At 44.0% G+C, this 17,583-nt stretch overlaps 1 protein-coding gene across 1 annotated transcript in view; it reads left to right on the top strand.

The window, feature by feature from the left end:
• The first annotated feature begins 1,638 nt into the window (after positions 1-1,638).
• Positions 1,639-17,583, top strand: part of MRPS18A (mitochondrial ribosomal protein S18A) — a 22,053-nt gene continuing 6,108 nt past the window's right edge. Inside the window, exons 1-5 of the mRNA XM_056486798.1 lie at positions 1,639-1,816; positions 1,992-2,023; positions 5,398-5,502; positions 13,350-13,473; positions 14,281-14,347. Coding sequence (XP_056342773.1) covers positions 1,717-1,816; positions 1,992-2,023; positions 5,398-5,502; positions 13,350-13,473; positions 14,281-14,347 — 428 coding nt within the window. The 5' untranslated portion in view covers positions 1,639-1,716. The remainder of the gene's footprint in view (positions 1,817-1,991; positions 2,024-5,397; positions 5,503-13,349; positions 13,474-14,280; positions 14,348-17,583) is intronic.

Raw genomic sequence — 17,583 nt, 5'->3', positions numbered from 1 at the left:
GGGAGATCAGATTATATTTTAAATAAATTTTACATTTATGTTGCAGTTTACATTTTGCACCACAATTTAGACACAAACTCAGAAAACCATACAGAATATCTTGGATGAGCACTGTTGACCAGTGATGAAACAGATTAACATGAAGGCCCATCAATGTGCATGACTCACAAGTGATTTTAATTTACTCTGTTAGTTTTCACTTTCTGAATTTTTTTAAGAGTTGGAATGACAGAAAACAAACAAGCACTTGGAGAAACTCCATGAATGACCTTTGCTCTCAAGTACAGTTCAACTCAAGTACGCTCTTCACAAAGATGCAGCATTACCATCTAAGACAAATTGTTGGTATCTGAAATCCCAGTGAACTATGTGGGTCTGAGCAAGCACCTCCAGGCTACCTTCCACTAAGGGCAGGTGTAAGAAGTCCAGCAATGAGGTATGCTAAGAAATATGATGGGAAAAGTAATCTCTCAGCAGCCTTCAAACTATCAAGGAGAAGTGGTATTAAAACAAAAATGGAAAGTGTTTAAACTAGACTGACTGTTTACAGCCTGGCAACACACTGCTTCAAATTGTCACCTGCTGAAAGGTACAAAGCACTGCAGGAACCTCAGGATCGCTAGAACATACAGATGTGGTAATGGTGATTTGAAACAAACCCCTTCCCTGAATTCCACAGCTGGCACAAAACTTTCCTTGATGCGGGAGGCACTCCAGAGCCCATCCAAACAGACACACAGCTGAAGCAAAACCACATCTGAGCCTCCCCTCACTGGAGACCTAGGAGATTCAGGAGCTGCAGCAGGACTGTAGCTCAGGCTTCCACAACACAAAGGCACCACTACCTCTAGATTTACCTGCATCCTCCTAAACATGAGCCAGAGTGTGCCCAGGTAGCCAAGGAGGCTGGTGGCACCCTGGCCTGTGTCAGCAATAGCGCAGCTAGCAGGAGCAGGGCAGGGATTGTCCCCCTGCACTCAGCACTGCTGAGGCCACAGCTCGAGTGCTGTGTCAATGTCCCCTCACTGCGAGGACATTGAGGGGCTGGAGTGTCCAGAGAAGGGACACGGAACTGGGGAAGGGTCCGGTCCTGAAAGGAATGGCTGAGGGAGCTGGGAGTGTTTAGTCTGGAGGAGGCTCAGGGGTGACCTTGTCACTCTACAGCTCCCGCAGGCCGGGATCGACCTCTTCTCCCCTCAGCCAGCGCCAGGACAAGAGGACACAGCCTCAGGCTGCGCCAGGGGAGGGTCAGGTTGGACAGCTGGAGATCCTCTACAAACAGTGATTCCACATTGGGATGTGGCACCCGGGGAGTGGTGGAGTCACCGTCCCTGGAGGTGTTCAATGAAAGATTGGACCTGGCACTCGGTGCCATTGTCCTGATCCTATGGTCGTGTGCAGTCACGGCTTGGACTCGATGACCTCAGAGGTCTTTTCCAGCCGAGCTGAATCTGTGATGCTGTGATCCCAAGCTGATACCACCGCCAAAAAACCCAATCCCCCAAACAAACAAACCAAACAAAAACCCCAGGGAAACCCAAGTCACTACCAGCCACAATAAACTCAAACAAACGAAAACAACGAGAAGGACCCCGCGGACAAGAAACACCTCCTCCCCTGCCGCCCGAGGGGCAGAGCGGGGGACGCGCCCCGAAATGGCGGCGGTACCGCCCCCCCCGGCGGAAGCGGCGTGACGGCAGCGCCGGCCCCGGCAAGATGGCGGCGCCCAGCCTGCTGCGCGGGGGCCTGCGGCGGATCTTCTCCGGCCTGCTGGGGAGCAGCTGGGCCGCGCCGCCGGCCCGCGCCCTCCGCCAGGGTGAGTCCGGAGGGGGCTCGGCACGGACCCGCGCCCCGCTGCCTCCCCGCTGGCTCGGAGAGGTGGTTGCGGTCACTGTAATTCGCCCTCTCCCACTGCTCCCCCCCGCAAAATGCTGCTGCTTTCAGGCTGCATGAGCCTCATTCTGGTTTCCCGTCTCTTTTTTCTTTTGCAGTTGTGGAGGTGACTGAAGGCAACACGACCACAGTAAGTCCCTGCACCCCTTTTCTTCGTTGCTGCCTTTGCTGTGGCTTTTCCCTCCTTCAGCCATGTGTGTGTCCGAGCCCTACCCCACAACAAGTGGAGGAAAAAAGGGGACGCTTTTCTACTTGAAAGGGCCCTCAGGGTGCGAAGGCAGAGCCGAGGCAGGAGTTTGTTGCGAGCGCAGGTAGCAGTGGAGGGGCTGGCGCTGAACAGGATCCCTGTTGGCGGTGACAGGTGCCTCCAGTCAGAGCCACTCGCAGCTCCGGGAAGGTCGGAATCCCTGAGGCATCCAGGATCTAAAACACTCGAGGCCATTCTTCAGACGGGTTCGCTTCCTAAACTGGTGCCCTGTGCCATTGTCTGCAGTGTGCACAGGCACAAGGGAGGATTTTCGGTGGCTCTGTCACTGGCAGTGCCATGCAGCATTGCAGGATGTTTCTGTTCTGCCTACGTGCCACACACATCTCATGCCTTTGATCTGTGTTGTGTATGTTAACCACGGTGTGTGCCATACTGACTTCAGGTCATGCAAAGCTTCCATCTTATAACACACATCTAAAAAAAAAATAAGTGAAAGGGGTGTTGTCAAAGGAAGACCTTAATTACTAAAGGAAAACTGCTTCTGAAAAGGAGACAGAAGTTCTGAAGTAACTGATAAAGAAGAGCATCTTCTTAGCTACAGTTTAAGGCAGGAAGGAAAAGATTAAAGCAGTAGAATTAAAATTTTGCCTAGTTAGCACCATCTAATGTGTTATACTTTTATCAAGACAATTGTCATTTTTTAGAAGCACTGAAATGACTGAAGGGAAAAGGAGATTGCATTGTTCTGCTCACATTGCATATGGTAATAGCACTATTTGCCCTGGTTGGAGAGAGATAATAGATATTTTTAAATATATATATATATATATGAGAGACGAGGAGAGTGAAGGACCAATTTGGGAATAGCTAGAAGAGAGTGCACTTAAATGTTAATCTGTATATACATAAATAATGAGAAGGGGAGGGACTATTTTGCTTGCTAATGAAACAGAAAAAACCTGCTTGCTCATACCTTTGAAACTTAAAATTTTTTGTTAGAAATATGTATTTTGTTGAAAGTTTTGTTGTACTTGCGTTAGTGGACTTTGTCATGTCTGAAATGTGCATGGAGCAGATAACTTACTCTATTTGATATTACGTATCTAATATAAGGCAGTTAGCAAGATGTCATAAGACTGTCAACAAAAAAAAAGTTTAAGCTGTGCCAGTAGCTATGATGGAAAGTATCTATTTCTTGCCTTCAAGTACCAAACTTACTAATACAGTGCCCAGAAACCTGAAGAGATTGCAAGTGTGACCTGGAATTATTTTATCCAAAACAAGAAGGGAAAGTGCACACCAACAAAACACACTCAGTGGATTGCTGTATTTTTCACTCAATCAGTTTCAAAGAGGATGTAAATTATATTCTCAAAAGTCCAAAACATTAACTGAAGCTTTAAGTAGAAAAAATAAGCATTACATTAGCAGAGCCCTTTATGAAAATAGCTTTTCCTGGAGATCTGGATATATTTGCTGTGTAATATCCTAGCATCAGTCTGGAATCAGTCAGTACCCCTAGATGAGGAAAATGTTGTCAAAAATGGTGTAAATTGACAAACCAAAGGGCTGATAAGTTTCTTAGTGTCTCTGTCACTCCATTTATCCTGCCAATTTTACATCAATCTTCCCTGAATCCATCTTTCCCTGCTCATCTTTCTGTGTCCTCATTTTTAATCAGTATTGAAGAAAGTGTTTGATATGAACCAGTTAATAAATACTGAGAATGTAGAGCTCCTACACTCCTTCTTAGTTGTTTGACAGAAAAATAACAGCTGAGTGGATTGACAGTAGAGAAGTTCCTCAGCAGCTGGGAAACAATTCCCAAAACTTGTACACTGAAATTTATCTCAAGAAAAATTGATGTTGACGTAGCATTCTGAATCTTTATTTATTTCCAAGATGGGATTACAGTTATAGTACAGTCTGAAGCCAGACTGGCAAGAATCAATATATATCAAGATATACCAACTTCCCTGAAAATAACTTTACTTATTAATAGAAAATTATATACTGGCCTACATCTCATATTCATAGTTAAGTATTTATTTTTGTCAAACTGGCTGTTGTACTTGTGGGGGGAGGAATCTTACTTAAAAATTGACAGTTCTGTCTGAGGTACTGAGATGCTTAAACTACAAATAACTTACCTGTATCCATTTTATCATCAGAAAGGAAGAAATCTGGCATATGAAATAGTTCTGTGAGTTCAGCTGGATGCCAGCTTCCTGTGCACACTTACAGGAAAGGTCATGCTTTTCTCTTCCCAGGTTTTCAGGCACAGAACCTGGTGGTTTCTTAAAAGTAACCTTGCATTCCACCTTGGTTTTCTTTTCAAACTCTGGTGCTTGCGCTCTTTGAGGCTGACAGTGTTCAGAATCTGCTTTTAATTTTAATTTGAGCAAAGGAAACTCCCAAAATATCTTGGATAAAAAATAGCTTCATTTTATTGTCTCTTCTGTTCATTTGGGTGCAATTTGAGATAGCTCTTGCTATCTCCATTATCTTCCATTAGTGAGTGCTCAAAAAAGAAAAAAAACACAAGTGCACATGTAGATAGGCTATATTTCTAACACATCTATGATTAGGAAACAAATTTGTCAAGTTCTTCCTTTACACATGTAACTTGTGAGAAAGTTTGAGTATTAGATGCCACCACTTTATAGTGATGTAGAAAAGATAATTTTATAATCTTGCAAAAGAATTGTTCAGAAAATTAAACTGCATAAAATACTGGTATTATAAAATAAATCCCACAGACGTTTCCTAACTATCCTTTCTTAAATTTAAATTTTGCTCTTAAGTTTTCCCAGCTGGTGGTTTATAATACATCAAGGTCCTGCATGCTTTCAACTATAATATGCATCTGCTATTCTGTGACATTCATATTCACAGAAAAAAAGAGTTATTTTAAAGCTTTTGGCTAAAGGGCCTCTACACTTTCAAGGCATGGTGTTTTAAAAGAGTACTGCAATAAATGGAATTCAGGTGAATATGAGAACTTCCTACTGACTGTCAACAAGTTTGCATTTAGAGAAATATGCACAATAATTTGCCAAAGGGTTTTCTATGCCCTTTGAATTTGTCCCTCTCCCCACAGTCTGTGGCACAAGCATAGCAAAGGGCTTGTGGTATCTATATGAAAGTGAGTGGAATGATGAAGATACTGTTCCCCTTACATCCACACAGAACTGGTCAATGTACTGTGGACTTGATGGAAAGTATTCCTTGAGTTACAGGTGCAGGTAGAGCTGTAAGCTGTGCCTGATCATTACATGCTTTGAATTGTTTCCTAGATTGAAGGGAGAATTATAGAGGATGCTGAAGCACCACCTCCACCAAACCCCTCTGGCCAGTGTCCCATCTGTCGCTGGAACCTGAAGCATAAGTATGATTATGTGGTAAGTTTAATGAGGGAGTTCCCCCAGTCCTCATCCCTGGACAAGAATTGCTGTCATCCTACCTACCCTGCAACCTGCCCACCTCATCTTTTCGTGGGTGTAGTAAAGATACTTAACTCCAGCTCTGCTTCTCTTGGGTGCAGCAAGAGCCTCCTGCACAGTAATTGTGTGCCTTGGTTGATGGTGTTCCTGGGAAAAAGGATGAGTTTGTATCAAGTGGGAGATTTGGAATTACTTACACAGCCACCTGATCTGAAAGGGCTGTAAAGCTCTTTTGTGCCCAGCTGCCTTTCACCACTGCACTTCCCAGAGAATCAAACTGGAATGTAGCATTTAGTCAGTAGATACAGCCCTGACTCCAGAGTCCAGAAGACTTGACTAGGCCAATTATATGACTTCCAGCACTGTGATTTCTCATTTGTCATTGTCCACTAAGTTAATAAGTGTTTCATACAGCTTTTAAAACTCTTTAGGAGTATGAAGGAGAGCATACATTTTTACTTATCTTGTGAGAGAAAAAACAGGTTTTCAAGGATTTTGCAGGAAATGCTAATGAGACGTTTATTATCTAATGAGAGGATAACTAACACTAAACCTAGAATATGGGAAGGAAATCCTGTAGTGCTTTAAAACAAAAGCACGACAGTCACAAGCACTTCAGAATAAGAAGCATGATATAGCAGATGCAGAATGTAACTTTACAAGAGGTCATTCAAACACACAGTTTACAAAAGGACTAAGTTCCCCCCTTGCATGCTCAAAACCCAACACTGGAATTAGAAAAGAAGAAAACCAGACAGGAACATGCTGTTACTAAGATAAGGCAACAGAAAACTCAGAATAAGCTAATGTCAATAGGATTAGAGAGGGGGATACAAATACATTGGAGAAAAAGAAATGTTTGTGAGAAAATCCATTAATGAGAGGAGAAGGGGACTGAAAGCCACATTGGTTGCAAAATGACCGAGCTGCTTGTTTGTGTAGTCCTAGTGCACACATGCAAAGGAAAAATTATGTTTAAATATCTGTATATTGATGGCAGTCTGCAAATGTAAAACGAGGGAAAAACAAATACAGAAATAACTTAAGCATTGAATTAGGTACAGACCAGCATGCCTGGATTGCATGTTGCCTCAAGGTCTTGAAGGAATTAGCTAACAAGTATATTAATTCACTCACAGGATTTTTTTAAAGCATGAAAAAAACTCCTAGGGGATCACCAAATGGTTTGAAAACTGCAAGTGGCATACTAAATAGATAAGAGGGGAAGAAGAATGATGCTGATGATTACTGATTGGTAAATAAAACATTGCAAATTCCAAATAAAAGGTGTCAGCTAGGAGTAAAGGCAAATAACCTGTTGGATAGGACTAATTAAGACTCATGAATTATGAAGAATATGAATATGGCTATAGTACCAGACAAAATACTTGCAACTACTCCAGACAGATGAAACAACAGGTGTGAGGTGTAAATGAAATAACGTTTAGTGTCTTTCAAAGCCTGTGTTGCAGAAATGGAGGCATTTAGAATCTGGTCTTGTCAGTGATTCTTACTCAGGCTGGGTGCAATATTAAACAGTGAAATAAGCTGGGGGCAGGGGAGTATTTAGTGTTTTCTGGCCTGGTTTGTCAACAATGTGGAAAACCTGGAAATAAAGTGAATTTGCAGATTATGATAAATTACATGAAATGACAAATACCGTTAAGGTTTGTAAAGTACTACAAACCCGGATCGTGTCTGTTTTGTATTGCCCCTGTACAGTTCTTTTTCATGATTGCTGAATTGTGTAGTAATCAAAACCAACTAGTTCCTTACTCTGGAAACTACTTTTTAAAGATTCGTATCATTTTATGTGACTTCTAAATGCAAGAAGTAAACAGCATCATTAAACTTAGTAATTCTAGAGATTTACAGAAAGCATTCCATGAGTCACACATTAACAACCCTTGAGAAACTATAAACTGATGTTCAAGGATGAAATGGATTACATCTTGGAAATTTATGTATACACTTACAGAGACTCAGTTCCTGCTGCCATGTGTGGCAGAAGACTCCACTGAGTATGTGGAGAGATAATCCATCAAGAACCAAAGAAGTTTTAGACAGTGTGATTCTGTAGAGTCTGGATTCTAGGATTAGAAATTGGTCACAGTAGACGGTGTGAAACATTAGTTTTATATGTGTTTGTAGAGTGAACTGAGTTACGAGTTTTCTTCCACACTTCACTGTGATTCTTAGATCCTGATTTCTGCTGTTCAGTAAGGAAGCAAGAGAAAACTAAATGTGAAGGGAGATTCTGCAGCCAATCTTGGGAATCATTGCTGAGATAATTTCTAAGAAATTGTGGTGCTGAGAGACAATCTAGGAATGTGTCCATCTCAGCTGTCCCATAGATTTTGAATGCATATGCATCTAATGTGGATATATCCAATACTCCTCCTGGACAAAAAGCTAAAGAGAGCAATGCGAACTGGTATTTTGGAATTGTAGAAGTTTCTTACCTCATGTTTAGTAGCTTCCCTCTGTGAGGCCAGTGAGAACTAGGAGAAGTTTGAATTCTGGAGTAGATCACTTCTCTGGTTATGTAAGTCCTTTATGTGTTTGAATGCTTTGTGCCAGCTACAAATTTTCAGGATTTTAATCATTAAGGTGAATAAAAATCCCTTTTCTACACAAAAGCAGTCTCTGCTATTTTATTCTTTGTTGTAGCCATGATGAGCAGCAGAATATTGAGATGCTTAATACCAAAGTGCAGGCATTTAACTCTGCAGATGATTAATCAGTGGGACAGTTTTCTTACTGATAGTTAATTGCCCTAAATATCTGTAAATTGAGAGCAACTATTTTTGTTAAAGATACAGCCTGGTTCATACAGCATAACCTATAAGCTGAGCTTGGTGAGAGACTGGAATAGATGGTGGTTCCTTTGAGATTGATAAGCTGAGATCAGTCGGTTGCACAGAAGGGAAAGTGTGAGCTTTTTTGCTTGGGATGCTTGTAATTGGGCTGAATGAGGCACTATGAAAAGGGAAGTGTTGAATTAGCCCCTGAGGGAGTTGAGTAATATGACCTCACAGGACTTTCCTTTTGTCATGTGCAACTAGCACAGTCTAAAGTAGTGGCATAATGAGTTACTCTGGCTGTCAGAGAACTGGGGGACCAGTGTCTCCAAAGTCATTAATCAACTGAACAGGCATTGTGAGCACTAGCAGGTCATGATTCCAACCTGCCTCAGCTGTGGTGTAGAGGGCTGCAGTTGTCTTTGCCTGTTCAATCCTGATCCTCTGCTGTGGCTCAGGATAACAGAGCTTAAGATGTAAATTCCCACACTTTGTGGTCTCCGTGTGTCTGTCTATCCAGTGAAACTGAGATCTCAGTTGATTTTTTTTCATATCCATTGGAGATAAAATATTTTGGTCACTGTACGGATGCAACTGGATTGAAATCTGCAATCCTGTTACAAAATGCGTGGAGAATGGTGTACAGCTCCCAGGAGTAAGGGAGAAAAGAAAAACTAGACTCTTGTGTAGCTGGAAATAATGACTGGCAGACGTGTCTGATACAGCCCAGTAGTAATTTGGCTGCACAGAGAGAGCTGTTCCTGTGCTAAATGAAAGTTTTAATGAATCACGTGTCAGTCAAGGATCCTGCTTTTCAAAGTGTCTGCAGACATTAAAATGCAGGTGCCTCTGCATTTTGGTTACCATCTATTCACAAGAATGTGTGGTAGGTATATAGTGCTCCATCTAGCAAGCTTGTCCAGCCCTTTTAGAAGTGGAGGCTAAACTTGTTTTTCATTTCCCCCCCTTATCCACTTCAAACATCATTAGTTTGAGTAGGCAGTAAATATGTCATCTTGCTTTGGCAACAGTTAGGGGAAACCAAGCTGCAAGCTTTGCCTATTAGCCCTAGATTAATTCAGTCCAAGTTGTTTTCATCAAATGCTGCAGATTACAGGGGTGGGAATCTTGGTCCAGCCTCATGGGAGCTGTCCAGTGATTAAAGTAAATCCGCAGTTACAGGCTTGGCTGTCCACTAGCACAAAATGTGAATTTCATGGAACATGACGGCACCATGAGAACTTGCCAGACATATTTTTTAATTTGACCGCTCCACGTACTTGTTCACTTCCCTCCACAGCTGCCCCATGAAGTTGGCTGTACCTGTCTGCTTTCTCCCAGTGGTAAGATCCATCTGTGTGAATACTCTGGGAGAGGCACCTGTCTTGTTAACTGTGGGGAATCTTCAGAAATGGACAAACCTTTGGTCAAGTGTGCAGCATTTTAAGCCAAGCAGCGTGAGTGTAATTTGGAGCTGTAGCAGCTGGAACACGACTGATGATTTCAGTCAAAAAATGACTGCCACACCAGGGTGTTGGTCAGTTGGTGACACTGTTGGTCAGACATGATAACAGAGGACAGATTTTATTGTATTTTTTTTCCCACAGGGAGGAAAAAAAAATATCGTCTCCATTTGTTTCCCACCACCCCCCCTTTGCATGGAAACACTTGATAACAAGCCTGTAACTCCATGAGGTGTGGTGGTAATATGAGAAATTACTTGGACCACACACACACCCTTCACAAGAGTGTGTGGCCTACTTAGGCTTTCATGGCTGCAAAGACTGAAACTGCCTCAAACTTGCCATCAGTTCTCTTTGTCCTCTTCTCCACAGAGTAATGCAGCAGGCTAGTAGAAAAGTCTTGCACGTTTTTCTCTTTCTAGTCACTTGGAGCTGAACAGCCCTTTTTCACTTAGGGAGGTGACATGTGCTAAATGACAAATTTAGCTGTTGGTGATTTGAAGATCCAGACAGCTAAAGAAGAGGAAAGGGGGGGATGGAGCCTTGCTCTGGTTTCCTGAATCCAATCCAGTGTATTTCAGGAGTGGTCAAAAGTCAGTGCCCTTGGACTGTTTGGCTGGCCTCCATCCAGTTTCTGCCCAGTGTAGCTGGCACCATCTGGTCCCTTAGTTACTGTTCTCCTTGGCAGGGCCATGTTTTAACTGGGCTGAGGGATATTCTGCTTCCTTTTTAACCATCAATGGCCTCCCAGGAATGTGCTGCTAGCTGCTTAGCTGGGATTTTCTCCTTCTTTAGATACAGCATCATTCTGTAGGGTGCCTGATAAGTCATTTTGTATCAGAGAGACATTAAAGTCAGTATCTAAATGTCAGTGGGCCTACATGACATGCCATGTTTTCAAAGGAGCTGGATCTGAAAGTCAGTCTGAATGTATTCACTATAGACAAGTGGATGTAGAAAGAAAGCCAGTTATGGGAAGAGGGAAACTGTATGTCGTGATGATATTAGTGGGGATGGTATTCATTGGGGACTGGGAGGTGGGAAGGACAAAACAAAGCATAAAACCCCCAAACAAATAAAAACCCTCAACATTTTGTCTGTAACATTTGTAACCAAAATTTTTAAAAATGGAAACCATTTTTAAAAAGGGTAGAAAGAAGGAACCTGAGAACTGCTGACCTATCAGCAGGAACATCTAGGAATATAATGGAACACCCTCCTAGAAGGTGTGCTAAGGCACATGGATGACATCAAGAATATGTGATACAGCCAACAAGGCTTCATCAAGGGCAAGTCCTTCCTAACCAGCCCAGTGGCCTTTGGTGATGGAGTGACTCCATCAGTGGACAAGGGAAGGCTTCAGATGTCATTTACGTGGACTTCTGTAAAGCCTTTGACATGGTCCCCACAATATCTTTCTAAATTGGAGAGGGATAGACTCAGTGGCTGGACTGTTAGATGCACAAGGAATTGATTGGATAGGCACATCCAGAGAGTAGTGGTCAACTGCTGAGAGTCTGATAGACATCAGTGACAAGTGGTGTACCTCAGGGGTCCTTATTGGGCACCAGTTCTATTTAGTACCTTCGTTAATGATGTAGGCAAAGGGGTTGAGTGCACCTTCATCAGATTTGCAGATGACACACCTTAAGGGTGGGATGCCGTCCAGAGGAACCTGGAGAAGTTCAAGTAGTGGGGCTGTGGGAATTTCATGGAGTTTAACAAGAACAAGTGCAAGGTGCTGCACCTGGGTCAGTGCAGCCCCTGTTATCAACACAGGCTGGGGATGAACAGATGGAGAGCAGCCTTGGGGAGAAGGACTTGGGAGTGCTGGTGGGTGAGAGGCTGGACATGACTCAGCCATGGGCACTCATAGGCCAGAAAGGCAATTCTGTCCTGAGCTGCATCAAACAGAGGGTGGCTAGCAAGGCAGGGAAGGATGAACTCGATGATCTTTAAGGTCCCTTCCAAGCCACCATTCTACAATTCTATGACAGCATCTGTCAGAATCCGTCATTCCAGAAGGGCGTCCTAAATTCCAGCAGTCCCCTTGACAGCTGACTGGTCTTGTGCAGTGGGAGTGTGTGAATAATTCCTAGTTAGCTAGATTTCTGAATACTCACTTTATATTTGCTCATGATTATTTGCTTTTGTAAGGCCAGTAATTGAAGGTAGGAATGCTCCAGGGAGCTCTGTGTAAAAGAGCAAGGATGGGCGGTAGGAGCAGGTCTGTGAATCTGTGAACAGGCAGTCAGGGTCACCCAACATGAAAAGCAACAAATGCTCTTTGTTGTTGCTGTTGCCCTGGCTGGGGGTGCAAAGTTCTGCCGTGCCTTGTTTGAACTCACTCTGTCTGGATGCTTGCTGGCAGCTCCCTGCAGCCTGCAGGCAGCTTCTGCATGGCCCTGCTGCCTCAGCTAGGAACATACAAGAGCCATGGAGAAGTAAACCCTTAACCAGCAACAAGTCTTTCAGCAGAAGGGGAAAAGACAAGTGCAAAGTCTCTAGAGGCCCTTTGGGCCAACTTATGCTGGTCAGAACGTCAAGGATGCCTGCTTATATTGGCCTGAGGGGTATCTTTGCACTGGTGTCGTGTGTGGAGAGCGTGGCTGTTGTACTGTGTACAGTTAATGGGACACTTGTGCAACAGCTGTTGCTGCTGTGTTTAAAAATTTGTCATTCCAGCCCTGTGATACTATCTGATCCTAGAGATCCCTTTAATTTTGTTATTATTAAGAGGGCAGCTTTACATTTCTGGAGTTTTTAATTGTAAATGTCAACAGCAGTGTAGTCTAAATGGTTCTTGAATCACAGACAAGTCCTCAGCATGCTTCAAGTGTTCCTTTCATCCACCATGACTGTCACAGCCCCATCTTATGCACACACTATTGAAGGACTGAGTGCAGCAGTTTATCCTATTAGTCCTTACTCATCAGCACATATTCTTTTCTTACATAAAGCTTCCTCATGCAAGATCTTGGACCATTACCCTGCTCTCCACCCTTCCAGAGAGACCTGAGGGAAGCTCCACCATGGGAAACTAGATAAAAGTTTGAGGAGTAGATAGCAGAGAACAGTCCTCCTCTGAGGAAACAGGGAGGAGGTCAGAGGTGATCTAACGTATCTGTGAACTTTAGGACAGCAGATGTGATGGCATTTCAAGTTGTGTAAACAGTATCCATCTGTAGGTCTTGTGTAACTGCCTCAGTACCTAGGACACATTATCTTAGCAAGAATCTTGGAGCAAGTAGTGAAACAGTGAAGGAGCAGGGATTGCAGCTGACATCATGTGTTTACACTAGTGAAGTCAGGGGAAGACTCAAGCCATCTGAGTGACCTTACTAAGCTAAACTGGCAGGCAGTGACAACAAGCAAAAACCACTTGTTGTCAAGCTGCAGACAAAATGCGTAGGAAGGAATAATTGTTTTGTTTTACATTGTTTTGAGTTCTGTACACAATGCAAGGCTCAGCACAACACCTGCAGTCACAGCAGTGAAGGTAGGTGGGGCACTGATGGTTTTGCCCTTCTCTCTTCCTCAGGATGTCTTGCTGCTGAGTCAGTTTATCCGTTCAGATGGAGGGATGCTGCCACGAAGGGTCACGGGCCTCTGCTTGGAGGAGCACAAGAAGATTGCTGTCTGTGTGCAGATGGCTCACCGTGCAGGTACATAGCTCTGCCAGAGACAACCCCTGACTGTAGGGTACCTGTTGAACCCCTTCAGAGGGATCTCCTGCCCAATTGGTGTAGCTCAGTGAGGTGTCATTGTCCGGTCACCCAGCAAACTCATTACTGTCCAAGTGCTGGGATGGGTGATGGAACAGAGACGACTTGTTCTGCTTTCTCTGTGTCCTGACTCCTGCCTTGACAGCAGACATTTATCCCTGTAGATGAGACTAGTGTTGTGGAAAGATCTGGGAAGTGGCTCAGTCTCCAGTAAATAATGATTAAACACCTGCTTCTGAAATTACTTGATTTATCTCAGCTTGACCTAACCCATTAGTAACATGCAACTCTACCATCTGCCATGTGACGACTTTTTTACTTTTCCCTGGGAGTGGGACACAGGTTGATGCAGTCAAGAATATTGTGCTGATCTTTATGCCTGGTACCTGAGTTGTATCCAAGTTAAGTGGTTTGATGATTTTAATAGTCAGATTTTTCATCCTGGAGATGGGATCTGATTGGACACCAGTGCCCAGTGTCCTCTGTAAAAGCCTCTACAATGAGCCCAAGTGACAGTGTCATTGGTATGTATTTCCTCCCTATATCCAGCACAACTTCCCAGCTTCTCTGGCTGCAGTGCAGGTTCAGCAGTGATGAAGATAAAATACCCTTTCTACTGTACTTGAGCTTTTGTTGTGCTGTCCAGTAGTGACCTGGTTTGCCTGGCTTATGAGGTGTAATGTGACTTGTGAATGCAATAGAAGCAAAGAGACACTGCAAAATATCTCACATCTTTTTCTGTTTCAGGTTTGTTGCCAAACCACAGGCCTCCACTTCCTGAAGGGCATATTCCCAAGAAACCCAAGCTGAACAGGTGAATAGTCTTGTCTTTCCACATTTCTCTTTTTCAGGCATAAATTTGAAAGTGAAAAGCAGTTAAGTACAAATGAGTGAGAAATGCCTTAGGCAGCAGGATTTATAGAGTACTCAGCATTTTGGAGAAGATCTGTCACAATATTCTCTTGGCAGTCTTTTAAGGACAAGTTGTATCTCATATAAACCATTTATTCACACAAGATTAAAACTGCCACACATGTTAAAGTCCGCCTGCCCTTCCTCAGCTGTGCTCACCTCCTCATCACTTAAAATCAGTAAGGCAGTCACAGAAGAATGCCACAGATGGAGTCACAACACTACAGAGTAGCTGAGGTTGAAGAAGCCTCTGAAGATTATCTAGTCCAAGCTACCCACTTAAGCAGAGTCACCTAGAGCATCTTACTCAGAACTATGTCCAGCCAGGATTTTAGTATATCCAAGAAAAGACCTCCCCCAGATTTTTCTAAGGGCAGCTTGTTCCAGAGAACCAGCCTCATACAAGACAGTGTTCTCTTACATTCAGACAGAATTTCTTTTTTAATTTGTGCACATTGCCTCTTGTCCTGTCACTTGGCATCAGTGGCTGGGGACAGCCCACCCCTCTCTTGTTTATGCTCTCCCTTCAGGTACTTAGGAACATTGTTAACACCTCCCTGAACCCTCTTTTCTCCAGGCTGAGCAGTCCCTTCTCTCTTAGCCTTTTTAGCCCCTAACAGCAGGAAGGTGCCCAGGCAGTGATACCAGCAGTGAGGGTGGGGGGTGCTGAGCAGCCAGCAGGGGCCCATCACAGGCCTGTTACCTTCTGCCCCATCCCAGTTTCCTCCAGTCAGTGATTCGCCCTCTGCCTGCCCTTCCTATGCAGCTGAGTCTCTTCCCCCTCCCGGGCCTTTGGTGGGCGAAGGGAAGGCCTGCAGCCGCCTCCTGCTCTGTGCTGGGCACTTGGAGGTGCTAATCCCCTGTTTATAACCTCACACTCTGTTTCCATGGGGATGTCAGAGCAGTGTATGAACCTCGCATTAGCAAACCCTGGGGTTACCAGAGGCCATGGGGCTGTCGCTGGGAGAGCTTAGGCTGCAAGGCTGAGGATGGCTGGAGACTCCTGCATTTCAGGTCTGACTCTACAGTCAGATTTGAGACTTGGTTTGGAGATTTGAGAGAGGCTCTTGGAAATGTTGGCAGGCTGCATAATGGCTATCAGTCAGGGTCAACTTAGACGATACTGTTTCATGCAGCCCTGTAGCCATCAGATACTTCGACTGTAATAACTTCTTCCTTGTGTCTTACAAGTCTTGGGGATTCTTTAGTATCTGTGTCTTATCTGGCAGCTGTGGGGTGGAGCACATTATCTTGTTAGCATTCACATTGCAACCCTGAGTAGCAGGTTGAGACTGGAAATGGTAAATGCAGTATCTTGCTGGAATCACACCAGGACTCCAGATCTGATGCCCTGACTCTTACAAATTGTTCTATAGACCTTCAGTAAGAACAAAGAATGACGACCTCCGGATACATTCTACATGCAAGTATGGTGTGCTACATCTCTAAATTAATTAAATTGGAGATTACTGCATTGCTTGCCCCTCCCAACACCACCATTGTTTTTCTTTTCCCAAAGAGGGAATGAAGCAGGCCCAGTGGAAGCAACTTCGAAAAAGAGAGCAGAGCTGTTGCAGAGGATATGGAGGAGCACTGAAGTAGGCAGATTTTGGGTTCTGGGTGGAGACAAGAGAATAGGATCAAGAAATGGGATTGACAGTTTTGGTGCTGGGGCTGACACTATACAAATGAATCCCAAGAGCTAGGATAAAGTGTAGTAGTAGTTCAGGAGTGCTCTTCTGGTCCTTCATGATACTGTCTTTTCAGCCTACTGGAAAGGGAAAGCTCTGTATGTTGGAGCCTTGCAAAATATTTGCCATTCTGTATGAATTTTGAGTGTGTGATCCCCCACCTGTATTTCCCTCGTTGCTTTCTGGAGCAGTAGCTGACATGGCATAAGGCAGGAGTTACAAATTGCTTCCTTCCTCTAGCCTGAAGTGCACCCACATGCTGAATGACTGGAGTCATTTAGCCAGTACTTATTTTGGGAATGAAGCCAGAGCTCTTATCAGAAGTTTCCCACATAAATGACTTGCCCAAGCTTACCTTGACTTTGCCTCTGAACTTGTTTCCAAAGCTTCCTGTAAGTCTGCAGTAACTTGGGAAGCACTCAACCTGTGGTGCTGCCAAATGCAAGTGAGCTGACAGGGGAGAAGAGGGGCAGAAGTGGGCTTGAACCTTGGAGTGGAACAAGCTGCCTTGTTTAATGCCATCAGAATGTGTCTGGGTCATCCTCTAAATGTAGTATCAGGGCTATTCACCTGACCTTGCTTGTTCCTTCATTCTGTTTATGCCTACTGGATTTTTAAGGGCCAGTTCAAGAAGTGATGAACAGGATCTAAAGAGAGCCTATTATAGCAGGCAGTGCATTAGACAGTTGAGTGATGTATTTTCCAAATCTTTGAGCTTCATCTCTTTCTGAGATCACTGTATTGGCTGTTCTAGACATCTTTACCACTCTGGTTAGATGAGAGGTAGCTGTGCCTTTCTGCACTGCTGCTATACCCCTGCAATGTCAACAGGGAGAAACTGAGATGCATCATAATATGCTTGGGCCCCCTGTTAAAGCTTTTCCAAGACAGAAACACAGTTAAGGTAAGCAATCTGTTATATGTCTCTATACTCTGAATGGAGAAAGTTTTCAGTTTCGTAAAGGAAGGGCTTCTGAGAAGTCACTGTCTACTCCAGATGTTACCTCACACACTTCTGTGGGAATTTGTAGTGTCTGGGAACTGCCTGCCATCTTACACTGAGCTGAAGAATGTTTTGCTCATGGTAGGGCTCTTGACATACTACACCATCAGCTGTAGAATGACAGGACGAAAGCCTAAGATAGCCTTAGGGACTGATTTTACTCCCACCACCTGAGACTGAAGGGGATACATTGCTGTGAAGTGGGACTCAGAGCCCAGTGCCTCTGCCATGATGCCAACCTGAGCACTGAGTTACTGCATGTAGACTCAGAGCAGCAACCCCAGCCTGGCTGAAATCTGGCAGATTACTTCATTTGGATGAGCAATCCCTTACATTTTTTTCCTGGCCAGTAAAGTTCTGGTTGGTGCTCCCTGTGGCCAGGCTTCCTCCAAGGCTGCATCAGTACTTTAAAGAGCAGCTTCATCTGTTGCCAAAAGAGGGACA

This window comes from Oenanthe melanoleuca, chromosome 3 (assembly GCF_029582105.1).
Source record: "Oenanthe melanoleuca isolate GR-GAL-2019-014 chromosome 3, OMel1.0, whole genome shotgun sequence".
NCBI lineage: Eukaryota > Metazoa > Chordata > Aves > Passeriformes > Muscicapidae > Oenanthe > Oenanthe melanoleuca.
Note: the sequence above shows the minus strand (reverse complement) of the source record. Positions and strands in the feature narration are given on the sequence as shown.